The sequence below is a fragment of the Rhinoraja longicauda genome, chromosome 22, assembly GCF_053455715.1.
Source record: "Rhinoraja longicauda isolate Sanriku21f chromosome 22, sRhiLon1.1, whole genome shotgun sequence".
Classification (NCBI taxonomy): Eukaryota; Metazoa; Chordata; class Chondrichthyes; order Rajiformes; family Arhynchobatidae; genus Rhinoraja; species Rhinoraja longicauda.
The window spans coordinates 33,595,770-33,613,755 of NC_135974.1; the positions used below are offsets into that span (position 1 = coordinate 33,595,770).

General features: G+C 44.5%; 1 protein-coding gene across 3 annotated transcripts in view; it reads left to right on the plus strand.

The window, feature by feature from the left end:
* The window catches only part of LOC144604545 (zinc finger protein 512B-like), a 64,321-nt gene that overhangs the window by 22,237 nt on the left and 24,098 nt on the right, over positions 1 to 17,986 (plus strand). For 2 of the 3 annotated variants that reach the window (XM_078419088.1, XM_078419090.1), the window contains exons 3-8: positions 2,419 to 2,492; positions 4,132 to 4,298; positions 7,005 to 7,219; positions 10,496 to 10,567; positions 13,013 to 13,141; positions 15,784 to 15,908. In XM_078419088.1, coding sequence (XP_078275214.1) covers positions 2,419 to 2,492; positions 4,132 to 4,298; positions 7,005 to 7,219; positions 10,496 to 10,567; positions 13,013 to 13,141; positions 15,784 to 15,908 — 782 coding nt within the window. The remainder of the gene's footprint in view (positions 1 to 2,418; positions 2,493 to 4,131; positions 4,299 to 7,004; positions 7,220 to 10,495; positions 10,568 to 13,012; positions 13,142 to 15,783; positions 15,909 to 17,986) is intronic. The other variant, XM_078419089.1, reaches the window with a different exon arrangement.

A 17,986-nucleotide genomic window follows, 5' to 3' on the forward strand; every position in this document is an offset into this window, starting at 1 on the left:
CGCCAGAAACCCGGGTTTGATCCTAACTACGGGTGCTGTCTGCACGGAGTTTGTACGTTCTCCCTTTGACGGTGTGGGTTTCCTCCGGGTGCTCCGGTTTCCTTCCACATTCCAAAGGCGTGCGGGCTTACAGGTTAATCGGCTTCTAAAATTGTCCCCCAGTGTGTGGGATAGTACTGGTGTAGGTCGGCTGGTCGGCGTGGACTCGGTGGGCCAAAGAGCCTGTTTCTACACAGTATCTCTCAACTAAATGAAACTAAGCTGCTCCCTTCATTGTGACGAGTTTACATTCCAGACGCTGTGGGTTTACCATCACTGGATGAACTGAGGAACGTCATTCCCCACCATCTGTTGATGGCCGTAATTCCCCACCATTCCCCACCATCTATTGATGGCGGTGAGGGACGGACGATTGGCAATGGCATCCACAGCCCAAATAAATGTAGAGATCGCAGACTTGCAAGTCTGAGACTGAAGTCTGAAGAAAGGTCTCGACCCGAAACGCCACCCTCTCCTTCTCTCCGGAGATGCTGCCTGTCCCGCTGAGTTACTCCGGCTTTTTGTGCCCATCCTAAGTCTGAGACTAATCCTGGTCGTCAGCAATACTTTTTTAATATCTACTTTGTGATCGATCAGAACTGCTTAATTATAGCTGTGCATGAAATGAAATTAACGATAATTTAATTTAATCATATACTTAAATACTTGTTCCTCATTACTCACAAGTAGTCACAAAATATTTAACGTTTTATGTCATTCTCTCTTCTTACTTAGTTTGACCAAGTTTATCAACTTTAATTGTCAAACTTAATTAAAAATTATTATACATTTCTCTTTTTCTTTTGACTTGTTGATAGACAATAGACAATAGACAATAGGTGCAGGAGGAGGCCATTCGGCCCTTCGAGCCAACACCGCCATTCAATGTGATCATGGCTGATCATTCTCAATCAGTACCCCGTTCCTGCCTTGTCCCCATACCCCCTGACTGTTATATTTTGAACACACAGAAATTCCAATGAACTTATAGCTAGTAGTGGCCTGATATGTTAATTGAAAATCTGGAGGACTTTACTTTGGAGATACAGTGTGGAAACAAGTCCATAGGGCCACCAAGTCTGCACCCACGAGCAATCACCCCGTACACTAGCACTATCCTACACACTAGGGACAATTTAAAATTCACAGAAGCCAATTAACCTCCAAATCTGTACGTCTTTGGAGTGTGGGAGCACTCAGAGAAAACCCACGCAGGTCACAGTGAGAACGTACAAACGCCATACAGACAGCACCCGTAGTCAGGATCGAACCCGGGTCTCTGGAGCTGCAAGGCAGCAACTCTACCTGTGCGCCACTTTGCCTCTCTGATGCACGACAATTAAATTGAAGATAGACATAAAGTGCTGGAGTAACTCAGCGGGTCATGCAGCGTCTCTGGAGAAAAAGGATGGGTGCGTTTCAGGTCGGAACCTGTCTTCAGAGTTCCTCCAGCAAATTGTTTTTTTGATATATTTTTTTTGAGTCGTAAAATTAATATATCTTTTAAGATTCGAAAAATCAAAACATCATTGAGTTTCTCACTACAATTCACAATTCACCATTCACAATCATACTTTATTAGCCAAGTATGTTTTGCACCATATACGAGGAGCTTCATTTGCCGCACAGTCATAACAATAAAAAGCAACAGGACACACAAAATACATTATAACATGAACATCCACCACAGTGACTCCTCCACATTCCTCACTGTGATGGAAGGCGAAAAAAAGTTCAATCTCTCCCTTCTTTGTCCTCCAGCGGTCGGGGGCCTCGAACCTCCCGTTGACGGGACGATCTTGACTTCCGTAGCCGGCAGCGGGCCTTCCTCGTCGGGGCGATCAAGCTCCTGCATCGGGGGGTGGGGTGGAATCTCAGCTCCCACTCGCCGGGCGATCTACCCCAGGTCGGGGCTTGTCGAACCTCGTGCGGCTTTGGAGCTTCCCGACTTCGGTCTCAACCTGAGACTGCGAGCTCCGCGATGTTAAAGTCCACAGACCGCGGTTGGAGCGTCGATCCCAGGCAATGAATCGCACGCTCAGATGGTAAGTCCACGCCCCGCGGGGGGCTTAAAGTCAGTCCCGGGCAATGCCTCCAGCTCCACGATGTTAGGCCGCAGAGCGACCGGAGATACGACCCGCAAAACAATCGCATCTCCGGCGAGGTAAGAGATTGAAACAGAGTTTCCCCCTCCCCCCTCCCCCCCCCCAACCCCCACATAAAATAAACCAGAGAACATTAACACAAACTATAAAAAAAGTTTACAATGGTGCAGAGTCAATTGTAATTATCCCATGAGGTGCAAATGCATATTTGTTATGTAATATTTAAGCATAATAAAATTATTATTGTCTGAACATTGTTTTTTTTATCATTTAGGACATACTGCAAAAGTTGAAAACAGACGGAAGGGGAGGCACAAAGCTGAGGACAAAGATCTTAAGGAACTCCCAGTAGGTAGTTTGAACCATAAATGCTTGTAAAACCTAAATATTCACTTCGATAATATGCACTTTGTGATTAAATTATTGGGATATCAATGTAAATATTAATACAGGACATTGACGCCATATTGGATAGTGCACCATTTGAATGCACATTGTATGTTTCATAACCTAACTGCAAAATAATTATTAGGGTAGAACTTTCAATTAAAAAATATTACGTGTGAATGTTTAACAAGCTTGCGTAGCGTTTCTGTGTGTGTGACCTGTTTTAATGCACAGATCTGGCTTTTTAAAAGTGAATGTGCATTTAAAAGATACAGTCATGTTTTTTTTTTGATTAGCGACACAGCGTGGAAACAGACCCTTTGGCCCCCCCGAGTCCACACCCACCATCGATCACCCTTTCACGCTAGTTCTATGTTATCCCACTTTCTCATCCCTACATTCCCTTCACACGAGGGGGGAATTTACAGAGGACAAACTAACCTACAAACCCTCACGTCTTTGGGATGTGGGAACAAAGCCTGGAGGAAACCAAGATTCCAGCATCTGCAGTTCCTTGTGTCCTGGGTAGACAATAGACAATAGACAATAAGTGCAGGAGGAGGCCATTCGGCCCTTCGAGCCAGCACCGCCATTCAATGTGATCATGGCTGATCATTCTCAATCAGTACCCCTTTCCAGCCTTCTCCCCATACCCCCTGACTCCGCTATCCTTAAGAGCTCTATCTAGCTCTCTGTTGAATGCATTCAGAGAATTGGCCTCCACTGCCTTCTGAGGCAGAGAATTCCACAGATTCACAACTCTCTGACTGAAAAAGTTTTTCCTCATCTCAGTTCCAAATGGCCTACCCCTTATTCTTAAACCGTGGCCCCTTGTTCTGGACTCCCCCAACATTGGGAACATGTTTCCTGCCTCTAACGTGTCCAACCCCTTAATAATCTTATACGTTTCGATAGGATCTCCTCTCATCCTTCTAAATTTCAGTGTATACAAGCCTAGTCGCTCCAGTCTTTCTGTACATGCCCCATTAAATTAATCATGCCTAATGTATGGATGATATTCAATGAAATGAAAGAATTATAGGATGTGTATGCAAAGGGATATGATATAGAAACATCATATTGAGCCAGCACTGCCATTCAATATGATCATGGCTGATCATCCAAAATTAGTACCCCGTTCCTGCTTTCTCCCCATATCCCTTGATTCCGTTAGCTCTAAGAGCTATATCTAACTCCCTTGAATACTTTCCAGTGAATTGGCCTCCGCTGCCTTCTGTGGCAGAGAATTCCACAGATTCACAACTCTCTGGATGAAATTTTTTTTTTCGCATCCCAGTCCTAAATGGCCTACCCCTTATTCTTCAACTGTGACCCCTGGTTCTGGACTCCCCCAACATCAGGAACATTTTTCCTGCATCGAGCCTGTCCAGATCTTTTAGAATATTGTATGTTTCTATAAGATCCCCTCTCATCCTTCTAAATTCCAGTGAATACAAGGCCAGTGGTAGCAGCCATAGGAAATGAACGTTTCTGACTTTAAATCAATTTATGGATAGTTCTCAGGAGCGTAACTCTTGTGTAACATGGGGATTGCCTGCAAAGCTGCAACTCTTGCTGAAACCAGACTGTTTTATCGCAGGTCATAGCTGCAAAGAAATATAGTCACCACTGCCTGCAGTGTGAAGCCTCATTTGTATCGAAGTCCCAACTGGAAAAGCATATTCAGTGGAAACATGCAGAAAGAACACAGGCGTCAGTGGACGGGAAAGTTGCAAAAACAGTTGGTCGAGGTAGAGGTAGAAAAAGGTATGATGCTTTCACCTGGAATATAACAGACATTGTTTGTCCTCCGCAGGGTTTGTAATGGGCTGAGGGCATTTTCTTTGGGTGGGCTTAAGTATTTCTCCATTTTTGAAAGTTCCATCCACAGTGTCAGCCTTTTTAGTTTTAGTTTTAGAGGTACAGCGAGGAAACAGGCCCTTCGGCCCACCGAGTTCGCACCGACCAGCGATCCCCGCACATTTACACTATCCTATGCACACCAGAGACAAATTAGACAATAGACAAGAGATGCTGCCTGAGTTACTCCAGCTTTTTGTGTCTATGCACTTACAGCAATAGACAATAGACAATAGGGGCAGGAGGAGGCCATTCGGCCCTTCGAGCCAGCACCGCCATTCAATGTGATCATGGCTGATCATTCTCATTCAGTACCCCGTTCCTGCCTTCTGCCCATACCCCCTGACTCTGCTATCCTTAAGAATTTACATTTATACCAAGGCACTTAACCTACAAACCTGTACGTCTTTGGAGTGTGGGAGAAAACCGGAGATCTCGGAGGAAACCCAAGCAGGTCACGGGGAGAACGTACAAACTCCGTACAGACAAGCATCTGCAGTCATAGATTGAGCCCGAGCACCTGGCAACTCTACCGCTGCGCTACCGTGCCACCACTGAATTTTATATATAGACATTCCTTGACTTACACAATAGGCAGCTTACGTAAACACGCACTTACGTAAACAATTCAATACTCAATCCCCAGTTCAACCAAGGTAGTTTGTCATTTCCACAACTCTGTACGATCACTCACGTTGTCATCGAAACAAGCCAACAATGGCGACGGTGCTTACCCAGAACTCCGTGTGCTGCAGAAAGTCATCAGGTCATGTGATAAGAGCAGAATTAGGCCATTCGGCTCATCAAGTCTGCTCCGCCATTCAATCCTGGCTGATCTATCTCTCCCTTCTAATCCCATTCTCCTGCCTTCTCCCCATAACCCCTGACACCCGCACTAATCAAGAATCTATCTATTTCTGTCTTATAAACACCCATTGACTTGGCCTCCACAGCCTTCTGTGGCAATGAATCTCACAGATTCACCACCCTCTGACCCAAGAAATTCCTTCTCATCTCCCTCCTAAAGCAACGTCCTTTAATTCTGAGGCTATGACCTCTAGTCTTGGACTCTCCCACTAGTGGAAACATCCTCTCCACATCCACTCAATCCAAGCCTTTCACTATTCTGTACGTTTTAATGAGATCCCCCCTCGTCCTTCTAAACTCCAGAGCGTACAGGCCCAGTGCCGACAAACGCTCATCATAAGTTAACCCACTCATTCCTGGGTTCATTCTTGTAAACCTCCTCTGGACCCTCTCCAGAGCCAGCACATCCTTCCTCAGACATGGTGCCCAGAATTGTTCACAACACTCCAAATGTGGCCTGACCAGCGCCTTATAGAGCCTCAGCATTACACCCCTGTTTTTGTATTCTAGCCCTCTTGAAATAAATGCTTGACATTAATCTCATTAAAGTGCCCCCAGGGATGGGAGGCAATAATTGATGATGCATTAAACCATTTAAGTTTTAACTATTATTTATGATTTTCACAAATACAAATTTGGTGGTGAAATTTAATTTCACTTTAATTTTTTAATTAAGCTGTTGGTCCTAAATGCACTTAACAGCAGTGGCTTGTTTGGGGTGTGTACAATAAGTGGTAATTAAAATCACTATTTGGTTCGTAAGTCTAGTCATGGCAAAGCCCATGAAAAAATGGAATGAAATAATTTCATTGATAGAATTTACCAGTTTTACATTGGTTCACCTGCACCTCCTCCAACCTCATCTATTGCATCCGCTGCTCTAGATGTCAACTTCTTTACATCGGCGAAACCAAACACAGGCTCGGCGATCGTTTTGCTCAAAACCTTCGCTCAGTCCGCCTTAACCAACCTGATCTCCCGGTAGCTGAGCACTTCAACTCCCCCTCCCACTCCCAGTCTGACCTTTCTGTCATGGGCCTCCTCCATTGTCATAGTGAGGCCCAGCGCAAATTGGAGGAACAGCACCTCATATTTCGCTTGGGCAGCTTGCAGGTATGAACATTGACTTCTCCAACTTTAGATAGTTCCTCTGTCCCTCTCTTCCCCTCCCCCTTCCAGATCTCCCTCTATCTTCCTGTCTCCACCTATATCCTTCCTTTGTCCCGCCCCCCCTGACATCAGTCTGAAGAAGGGTCTCGACCCGAAACGTCACCCATTCCTTCTCTCCTGAGATGCTGCCTGACCTGCTGAGTTACTCCAGCATTTTGTGAAATAAATACCAGTTTTATATCGGACATATCATTAGTAAACTAACGAGGAAGGGCGTGATATTGAATACATTTTCATTGAAGTCTTTGTGTGTGTGTGCCCACTTGGTCTTAATGACCCTTGGTCAATTAATGCCTTATTTTTGTTAAGGAAATGCCATCTTATAGAGTTCAAGGTTCTCATCAATGTAATGGCCACTTTTATTGTTTGCATACAAGTAACGTAAAAGGTAAAGGTACACAAAGTGCTGAAGTAACTCAGGAGGTCACGTTTCAGGTTGGGACCCTTCTTCAGGCTTGAAGCGTCACCTGCCCATGTCCTCCAGAGATAGCCGCCGCACTTTTGTGGCCTTTTGTGCACTAACCAGCATCTGCAGTTCTTTGCTTGTGCATACTAAAGGGGTTTTACTGACTTCAGGGCTACTGAAAATGCAGAAAACTCGCCGAAAAAGTGTAAGAAGAAGAAGAGAGAATTAAGTTTGCACTCTGAGAATGGGGAATGTACGACGCAGAACAGAAACAACAGTGTAACCAACGCTACAAACACTCAAGAAGCTCTGACGTCTAATGAACTGAACAAAAGCAAGAAACAGACATTAATTCCAGAGGAAGACCCGGAGCGTACAAAGCATAGTAAGACAACAACGATTCTAGTTGTACATAAATGTGCACATTGATTATGATGCGACACGATACAATAGAACTTTCTTGATCTCAGGAGGGAAATTGATCTGGCAACAGTCATAAAAACACAAAATACATGAAATTAAAGTGATGAGTGGAAAGGATTGGGGGATGTGCAAAGATTTGGGGAGAGGAGTCAGTCTCAGTCTAGCCCACGACAGAAGGGGGAGGAGTTGTAAATAGACAATAGGTGCAGGTGTGATGTGATCATGGCGATGTGATCATGGCTGGTCATTCACAATCAGTACCCCGTTCCTGCCCTCTCTCCATACCCAAATTTGATAGCCAGAGGAAAGAAGGATCTCCTCTGGCGTTCCATCCTGCATCTTGGTGGAACCAGTATGCACCAGTGTATCTGGGGAGAAGGCAGGAGAATGGGGTTGACAGGGAAAGATCGATCGGCCATGATTGAATTGACGGAGTAGACTTGATGGGCCGAATGGCCTAATTCTGCTCCTATAACTTATCAACTTAAAGCTTTTGTTATGCAAAACAGAAATGACTGTCTAGTGTATTTAATATTCTACTCAAGTAATGAGAAAAGGTGAAATAATGCGAGTTATTTATTTGATGTTTCAAAAATAATTTATGAGTCAAGAGTGTTTTATTGTCAAAGGTAGACACACAATGCTGGAGTAACTCAGCGGGTCATGCAGCATCTCTCCCAAGTTAATGACTTACTCCAGCATTGTGTGTCTACCTTTGATTTTAACCAGCATCTGCAGTTCTTTTCCTACAGGTGTTTTATTGTCATCTATGTCCCAGACAGAACAATGAAATTCTTACTTGCTACTGCACAACAGAATATGTAAACATAGTGCACTGTAAACAGTGTAATAAAGGAGAGGAAAAAAGTTCAGTGTGTGTATATATTATACACATACTCACAAATACACACACACACACACACACACACACACACACACACACACACACACACACACACACACACACACACACACACACACACACACATATATATATATCTCATATATATAAACACACAAAAAACCAAACAAAGAAACATTGCATAACTCTGGCCTTGAGATGGGCACTATACATCCATACACTTGTGCATATCTTGCGGTTAAACATACACTTGTGTTCGTTCACACTCTTGGACAGACCCTTGGATGGATGTGCTGGCTCTGGAGAGGGTCCAGAGGAGGTTTACAACAATGATCCCAGGAATAAGTGGGTTAACCTATGACGAGCATTTGTCGGCACTGGGCCTGTACTCGCTGGAGTTTAGAAGAATGAAGGGGGACCTCATTGAAACTTACCGAATCGTGAAAAGCTTAGATAGAGTGGATGTGGAGATGATGTTTCCACTAGTGGGAGAGTCTAGGACCGGAGATCATAGCCTCAGAATTAAAGGACATTCTTTTAGGACGAGGATGAGGAGAAAAGTCTTCAGTCAGAAGGTGGTGAATCTGTGGAATTCTTTGTCACAGAAGGCTGTGGAGGCCAAATCAGTGAGTATTTTTAAGGCAGAGATAGATAGATTCTTGATTAGTACAGGTGTCAGGTTATGGGGAGAAGGCAGGAGAATGGGGTTAGGAGGGAAGAGATAGATCAGCCATGATTGAATGGCGGAGTAGACTTGATGGGCCGAATGGCCTAATTCTACTCCTATTACCTATGACCTTATGACTCTTCTGCCCATCTTGTGGATAGGTATACACTACTGTTCATCCAAACACGTGTGGGAATGGACTGATTCATTTGAGGAAATCATTGTTTGACTTTTGATTTTAATAATCTCATTTCAGTATTATTTCACTGTCTATTTCTCAGTGTTCACGTAAAATTCTCAAAAGATTTCTGCTCACATCAGCTGATGCAGCACTGCCTCCATGCAGTGATGTTCCAGGTTGTCCACTGGGGCTTTTTGCTGGCATTAAGTCAGCATTCGGGACTTTTACGAACACAAATGCTTCTTTTGTTGATGACAAAATGCAGGAAAAGTGGTCCCAATATTGTGGGAGTCCAGAACCAGGGGCCACGGTCTAAGAATAAAGGGGAGGTCATTTAAAACTGAGGTGAGAAAAAGACTTTTTCACCCTGAGAGTTGTGAATTTGTGGAATTCCCTGCCACAGAAGGCAGTGGATGAATTTAAAAGAGAGTTTGATCGAGCTCTAGGGGCTAGCGGAATCAAGGGATATGGGGAGAAGGCAGGCACTGGTTACTGAATGTGGATGATCAGCCATGATCACAATGAACAGCGGTGCTGGCTCGAAGGGCCAAATGGCCTCCTCCTGCATCTATTTTCTATGTTTCTATGACAGTGAAATTAGAGTTTTCATGACATAAATGTACTTATTTTGGGAGATTCATTAGTGATTTATGCAACCAAATCTTTTCCAAAAATCTGTACACTTTATGAATAATCAATAGCTCCTTAATACTATTTGTTATTTCCGATTGTCCAATTGAACTTGTCTCAAACGTTGATTTAATACTTCATCTTCCTTTCCCGAGCCTAACCTCAAATCCTTCTGCCTTTTTATTCACCAAGCTAACAACATCAGCAGCTTAAATGCACAAGGCCTACCCACATTCTCTACTGCCTATCAACTGCTGTTTTCCCACCTGAATGTAAATATCCTTCTGGTTATCAGATTAGTAGGACCTTCATGACCTTGGTGGAGTTTAACCCCTGTAATTAACTTTGGTCGGCAAATTAAATGCAGTGGAAAATGAGAAATACTATTGCACAAAATGATTCCAAGATTAATTTCAAAAGTAATGCCGACAAAATCATTAATAATGTTATTGCGCAATGTTTAATACAATCATTGAATCATGAAGTCATCCAACATGGAAAAAGTCCTTGGGCCCAACCCAAGATGCTCGATCTAAGCTAGTCCAGTTTGCCCACATTTGGCCCGCATCCTTCTAAACATTTTTTCTAAATTTTTAAAACATTTTTCTAACAATGTACCTGAGCAAAAGTCTTTCAAACATTGTCTTAACTACTTCCAACAGCTTCATCTAACTTTTTAAATATATATTTTTTAAACTATATATTTTTAAAATTACTTTAAGGTCGAGCAAGGATATGTCTACCTCATACATTTTTGACTGATTATAACACAGCTTTGACGACATGAAAGCATTTGGAGCATCAGTTCGAAAGCATATGTTTGAATGTGACTTAGGGTCAATGTACAGTTTCACTAAAAATACTTCACTGATACTTTACAATAATTTGTTTGAGCCAGGAAGGAAACAGAAGACACCAAAGAAGTTCACAGGAGAACAGCCATCCATATCTGGCACTTTTGGACTGAAAGGTAAATGAACAACTCGATTTGATTTCTTTAAAGATAGAACATGGAAATCGACCCTTCGGCCCACCGAGTCCACGCCAGCCATCGATCACCTGTTCACACACTAGTTGAATGTCACCCCACTTCCTCATCCAGTCCCAACATGCCAGGGACAATTTACAGAGGCCAATTAACCTGCAAACTCACACGTTTTGGGGTGTGGGAGGAAACCGGAGCACCTGGAGGAAACCCACGCGGTCACAGGGAGAACTTGCAAACTCCGCACAGACAGTAACTGAGATTGGGAATTGTCTCCCTGCAGCTTTACCAGCTGTGCCACTGTGCTGTTAGTTCAAGCTCATTTTATATAATTGGGATGACTCGATACCATACGATGCGATACGATATGCAGGTACAGCAGGCAGTGAAGAAAGCCAATGGAATGTTGGCCTTCATAACAAGAGGAGTTGAGTATAGGAGCAAAGAGGTCCTTCTACAGTTGTACTGGGCCCTGGTGAGACCGCACCTGGAGTACTGTGTGCAGTTTTGGTCTCCAAATTTGAGGAAGGATATACTTGCTATTGAGGGCGTGCAGCGTAGGTTCACTAGGTTACTTCCCGGTAAGGTGGGACTGTCGTATGTTGAAAGGCTGGAGCAATTAGGCTTGTATACACTGGAATTTAGAAGGATGAGGGGGGATCTTATTGAAACATATAAGATAATTAGGGGATTGGACACAGAGGCAGGAAACATGTTCCCAATGTTGGGGGAGTCCAGAACAAGGGGCCACAGTTTAAGAATAAGGGGTAGGCCATTTAGAACGGAGATGAGGAAGAACTTTTTCAGTCAGAGAGTGGTGAAGGTGTGGAATTCTCTGCCTCAGAAGGCAGTGGAGGCCAGTTCGTTGGATGCTTTCAAGAGAGAGCTGGATAGAGCTCTTAATGATAGCGGAGTGAGGGGGTATGGGGAGAAGGCAGGAACGGGGTACTGATTGAGAGTGATCAGCCATGATCGCATTGAATGGCGGTGCTGGCTCGAAGGGCTGAATGGCCTACTCCTGCACCTATTGTCTATTGTCTATTGATAGAACTTTATTTATCCCAGGAGGGAAATTGATCGTGTTAAACGTTGAAACTTATGAAGGGCATGTAGCAGTGTTTCGTTTGCGATCATACATGCCTCTGCAGCACGCCAACACCTCGAAAATGTTAAAAACTAGATTGGTGTAGTGATCTACAGCGTTGATATGTTTACCAGCCTACAAAGGGTCTCGACCCGAAACATCACCCATTCTTTCTCTCCAGAGATGCTGCCTGTCCCACTGAGATACTCCAGCATTTTGTGTCTATCTTCAATTTAAACCAGCATCTGCACTTCCTTCCCACAGGGAAAAGAACAGCACGGGAACAGGCCCGATGTCTGTGCCGAAAATAATGCCAAGATAAACTAATCTCATCTGCCGGCATGCGATCCATATCCCTCAATTCCCTGTGTATCCATGTGTCTATTCAAAAGCCTCTTAAACGTCACTAGTGTATCTGCCTCCACCACCATCCCCGGTAGTAGGGTTGCCAACTTCCTCACTCCCAAATGCGGATAAAGGGTGACGTCACCGCCCCGCGCCCCACGTGACCTCACCCAGCCAGCGGCCACGTGCTCCCGCTCTACCAATGGCGGCCGCCATTGGTAGAGCGGGAGCACGTGGCCGCTAGCTGGGTGAGGTCACCTGGGGCGCGGGGCGGTGACGTCACCCTTTGTCCCTTATTTGGGAGTGAGGAAGTTGGCAACCCTACTAATAAGGGACAAGGGCGGTCCCGTACGGGACAAACTAACTTAGCCCAGAATACGGGATGTCCCGGCTAATACGGGACTGTTGGCAACCCTACCTGGTAGACACCCACCACCCTCTGTATGAAAATAACTTGCCACCATAAATCTCCTTTAAACTTTGCCTCCCTCACCTTAAAGCTGTGCCCTGTAGTCTTTGACAACTTGTGAATCCTTGATCCCTCTGTTCCTCTGTAACATGGCAAATCCACTGTCAGGGAGAGTTTAGCACTGTTAATATTCCCCCACACACAGGTAGGTAATCAACCATAAATAGAAATGTCTAAGTGTTGGGAAATAAACTATTTAAGTTTCATATCAGCACAGAATTCTGGAAAATGCATTCCAAACAGATTTAATAAAATCCCAATATATTTGAGTAGAAAATGTAGAGTGAAAAAAACAACCGGAGAAATAGCAGAGGGGGTAATTGAATATAGTGTTGGATGAAGACCATGCTTTTCTCCACCCGAAACGTCGCCCATTCCTTCTCTCCTGAGATGCTGCCTGACCCGCTGAGTTACCCCAGCATTTTGTGATACCATTGATTTGTACCAGCATCTGCAGTTATTTTCCTACACTACATGCTTTTCTGAAGGTGTTTCATTGAACTCTGTGGATTTATTACTTCATTAATTAAAGGCCTGTCAAAATCAGATGACAAGAGAAGGGGCAAAGGCAAGAAGAAAAATAAGAGCTCGAGCGCTGAAGACGTGCACCAGAAACCTGTCGGGGTCCCTGTAAAAAAAGAACCTGTCACGCCTTTACCAGGTAAGGACAATTCAAAGTCGTATCGATCAGCCATTCTAAAAATACTGAGGCACTTTGCTAAACTGAAGTGTAGAATCGTTTAAACACAAAGTGCTTGACTAACTCTGGTGTGTCAGGGGTTACATCGAGAAGGCAGGGGAATGGGGTTTGGAGAGAGAGATAGATCAGCCATGATTGAATGGTGGAGTAGACTTGATGGGCCGAATGGCCTGATTCTGCTCCTAACTCTGGTTCAGGCTGCATCTCTGAAGGGCATGGATAGCCAACGATTTGGGTCGAGACCCTTGTTCAGTTTGAAGATGGGTCTCGACCCGACACGACTGACTGGAGCGACTAGGCTTGTATAAACTGGAATTTGGAAGGATGAGAGGGGATCTTATTGAAACGTATAAGATTATTAAGGGGTTGGACACGTTAGAGGCAGGAAACATGTTCCCAATGTTGGGGGAGTCCAGAACAAGGGGCCACAGTTTAAGAATACGGGGTAGGCCATTTAGAACGGAGATGAGGAAAAACGTTTTCAGTCAGAGAGTTGTGAATCTGTGGAATTTTCTGCCTCAGAAGGCAGTGGGGGCCAATTCTCTGAATGCATTCAAGAGAGAGCTAGAGAGAGCTCTTAAGGATAGCGGAGTCAGGGGGTATGGGGAGAAGGGGAGAAGGCAGGAACAGGGTACTGATTGAGAATGATCAGCCATGATCACATTGAATGGCGGTGCTGGCTCGAAGGGCCGAATGGCCTCCTCCTGCACCTATTGTCTATTGTCTATTGCCATTCCTTCTCTCCAGAGATGCTGCCTGTCCCGCTGAGTTACTCCAGCTTTTTGTGTCTATCCCTTGTTCAGAAAACAAGTTGACTATCCTTGTCCTCCAGAGATGCTCCCTGGCCAACTGATTTACTCCAGCACTTTGTGTTATTTTTACAAACCAGCATCTGCATTTCCTTGTTTCTCTCTAGAATTGTTTATACAGTTTAATAATACCCACTGACTGTGTCCAGCAAAGAATGATTCTATTTCATATTCTAATATCTGACTACAATATGAAATGATGAAATGCAATGTCTCTCTAAAAAACACCCACATTGTGTTTTTGTATATTCTATATCTTTCATAGATTGTGTCACGCAAGGCAAAGAAAGCAGCATGCTGACAATTTTTTATTAAAAAATAAATATACCATATACCTCAATCGCCACCTCATATAGACATGAGCTTGAAATCGGATCGTCAGAACGGTATTCATATATTTAAAGAATGATACTGTTGTCTTCTGTTGGTTTGTTCACTGGGATTACGGGAGCTAATGAATTTTAAAGCCTGGATTTAGTGGCTGTTCACTGCCTTTGTTTAGGTTTAAAATGCCATTCACTCCCAATTGTCTGGAATTATGGATTGTTCTTTTGCCAAATCCGACAGCTGTGTGCAGTTGTTTTAACGTGTGATGTGCAATGGTAACATCCATAAAAGCCAGTTAAATAACCAGCTTTAACCAGAATAGGAGCAAAGAGGTCCTTCTGCAGTTGTACAGGGCCCTAGTGAGACCGCTCCTGGAGTACTGTGTGCAGTTTTGGTCTCCAAATTTGAGGAAGGATATTCTTGCTATTGAGGGCGTGCAGCGTAGGTTAACTAGGTTAATTCCCGGAATGGCGGGACTGTCATATGTTGAAAGACTGGAGCGACTAGGCTTGTATACACTGGAATTTAGAAGGATGAGAGGAGATCTTATCGAAACGTATAATATTATTAAGGGGTTGGACACGTTAGAGGCAGGAAACATGTTCCCAATGTTGGGGGAGTCCAGAACAAAGGGCCACAGTTTAAGAATAAGGGGTAGGCCATTTAGAACTGAGATGAGGAAAAACTTTTTCAGTCAGAGAGTTGTGAATCTGTGGAATTCTCTGCCTCAGAAGGCAGTGGAGGCCAATTCTCTGAATGCATTCAAGAGAGAGCTGGATAGAGCTCTTAAGGATAGCAGAGTCAGGGGGTATGGGGAGAAGGCAGGAACGGGGTACTGATTGAGAATGATCAGCCATGATCACATTGAATGGCGGTACTGGCTCGAAGGGCCGAATGGCCTCTTCCTGCACCTATTGTCTATTGTCTATTGTCTAAACAATTCACAAACAGGAGATAGATTGTGGTGAAAACGTTTAATGGAGTCGTAGAGTTGCACAGTAACAAAACAGGCCCTTCGGCCCAACTTGCCCACACCGGCCGACGTAAGGTCATAAGTGATAGGAGCAGAATTAGGCCATTCGGCCCATCAAGTCTACTCCGCCATTCAATCATGGCTGATCTATCTTTCCCTCTCAACCCCATTCTCCTGCCTTCTCTCCATAGCCCCTGACACCCGTACTAATCAAGAAACATGTACCAGCTACACTAGTCCCACCTGCCTGCGTTTGGCCCACCTCCCTCTAAACCTGTCCTATCCATGCGCCTTCATGCTTCTTAAATGTTGTAAATGTTTCTGAAACATTGTGTCTCGTTACTTGTGTCGAAGTATTTTGTTAAGCTGGGTTCAATAAGTGGTTCACAAGCAAGGCTCTATTATATAAAATGAAACACTTGCTATGCGCTTAATATTATGGGAACAGATCCCTCGTGTTGCTATTAATGCTGTGCCCACACTGCTGATAACAGGTAGCCAGGAAGAAAAGTGGCATCAGGAGATTACGAAGAAAGGAGAGATTCTCTGTCCTAACTGTGCGACTGTGCACCGGAAGACTGTCGCAGGTTTGAAGAAGCACCTGGAAATTTGCAAGGAGGTACGCAAGGCTTAATTCTTCCAACGGACACAAAACCGAGCCCCATCAATATTCAACCTTTAAGTCGGGACAGCTTCATTGAGGTGCATAGCAAAATATATCAGAAAGACACAGTGGTGGCTCAGCGGTAGAGTTGCTGCCTTACAGCGCCAGAGACCCGGGCTGAATGGAGTTTGTACGTTCTCCCCGTGACCTGCGTGGGTTTTCTCTGGGAACTCCGGCTGCCTCCCACACTCCAAAGACGTGCAGGCTTGTTGGTTAATTGGCTTCGGTAAAACAATTGTAAATTGCCCACTCAAGCGTGGTGCTCAAATGCAGAAGCCTTTCTAAATTGAGATCTCAGAGAAGGGAGGCAGCAAACTAAAATGATGTAGGTCGTTCTTCTGCCTCCATTTTCTAAACCCCAATTTCACCTCTAGTGCCATTAATGGACAAGATGAAGGAATGCCCTCATATCAAGTGTCAGTAGTGGATTTGGAGCTCATTTGGCTTTGGGTCCTTAACGTGTACTCCTTGTTTATTTGATCTGACTATGGTGTTGAATATGTGGGTCACCTTCCTTCCTCAGTCTGAAGAAGGGTCCCAACCCCAAACATCACCTATCCATGTTCTTGATGCTGCCTGCCCCGTTGAGTTACTCCAGCACTTTGTGTCCTTTTGCGTAACCCTGCACCTGCAGTTCCTTGTTCCAACATTCCTCACTCATAATTCCAGATGCTGCTTTCAAATTCTCTCCCCGGTCCCTATCTCTCCTCCGGCTGTTTATCACGTTCCTCCACTGACCGGACGTTGAAACTAAATAATGAAGGCACCTCAGCCTTTTGGCAAGTAGAATGTCCATCTTGTCTCACTTTCAATATTTAGTTTAGTTTTTTTAGTTTAGAGACACAGCACAGAAACAGGCCCTTTGGCTCACCGAGTCCAGGCCGATCAGCGATCCCAGCACCACACTTACTATATCCTACACACCCGGGACAATTTATAATTATACCAAGCCAATTAGCCTACAAACCTACATGTCTTTGGAATGAGGGAGGAAACCAGAGTACCCGGGGAAAGCCCACCCTGGTCATGGGGAGAACGTACAAGTTCCATACAGACAGCACCCGTAGTCAGGATCGAACCCAGGACTCTGGCGCTGTGAGGCCGCAACTCTACCACTGCGCCACTGTGCAGTCCTTGCCACTGCATGCCAATACTGCAAGGAAAAATGTAGCAGGACGTCATAAAGCTGGTAAGCAGTTCCTGGAGCAATCTACGGACGAATTAACCCATGGCAGACTCCTGGGATTTTTTTAATTAACTTGATGGATTGGTATCTCAATCACTTGGATAACCCACGACCCGTAATTAAAGGCTTTCATTAAACGTCGCACAACTTTTTTTTACTAGCCTAATAGGCGACATTTGACAGTACTGTAATTAGTTGAACCTCTTTGAAGTGAAGTGGCCCTTGTCTTGCCTTGAATAGAAACATAGAAAATAGGTGCAGGGGTAGGCCATTCGGCCTTTCGAGCCAGCACCGCCATTCAATATGATCAGGGCTGATCATCCAAAATCAGTACCCGGTTCCTGCTTTTTCCCCCATATCCCTTGATTCCTTTAGCCCGAAGAGCTAAATAGATGTGGGAAGGGGCCCAAAGATATTGGAAAGCATTTTCAATGTTCATTGGCATAGATCACAGATTTCTGTCATAAGGTCATAGGTGATAGGAGCAGAATTAGGCCATTCAGCCCATCAAGTCTACTCCACGATTCAATCATGGCTGATCTATCTCTCCCTCCCAACCCCATTCTCCTGCCTTCTTCCCATAACCTCTGACACGCGTACTAATCAAGAATCTATCTATCTCTGCCTTAAAAATATCCACTGACTTGGCCTCCACAGCCTGTGACAAAGAATTCCACAGATTCACCACCCTCTGACTAAAGAAATTCCTCCTCATCTCCTCAAAGGAACGTCCTTAAATTCTGAGTCTATGACCTCTGGTCCTAGACTCTCCCACTAGTGGAAACATCGTCTCCACATCCACTCTGTCCAAGCCTTTCACTATTCGGTAAGTATTCTGTCTGTGCAC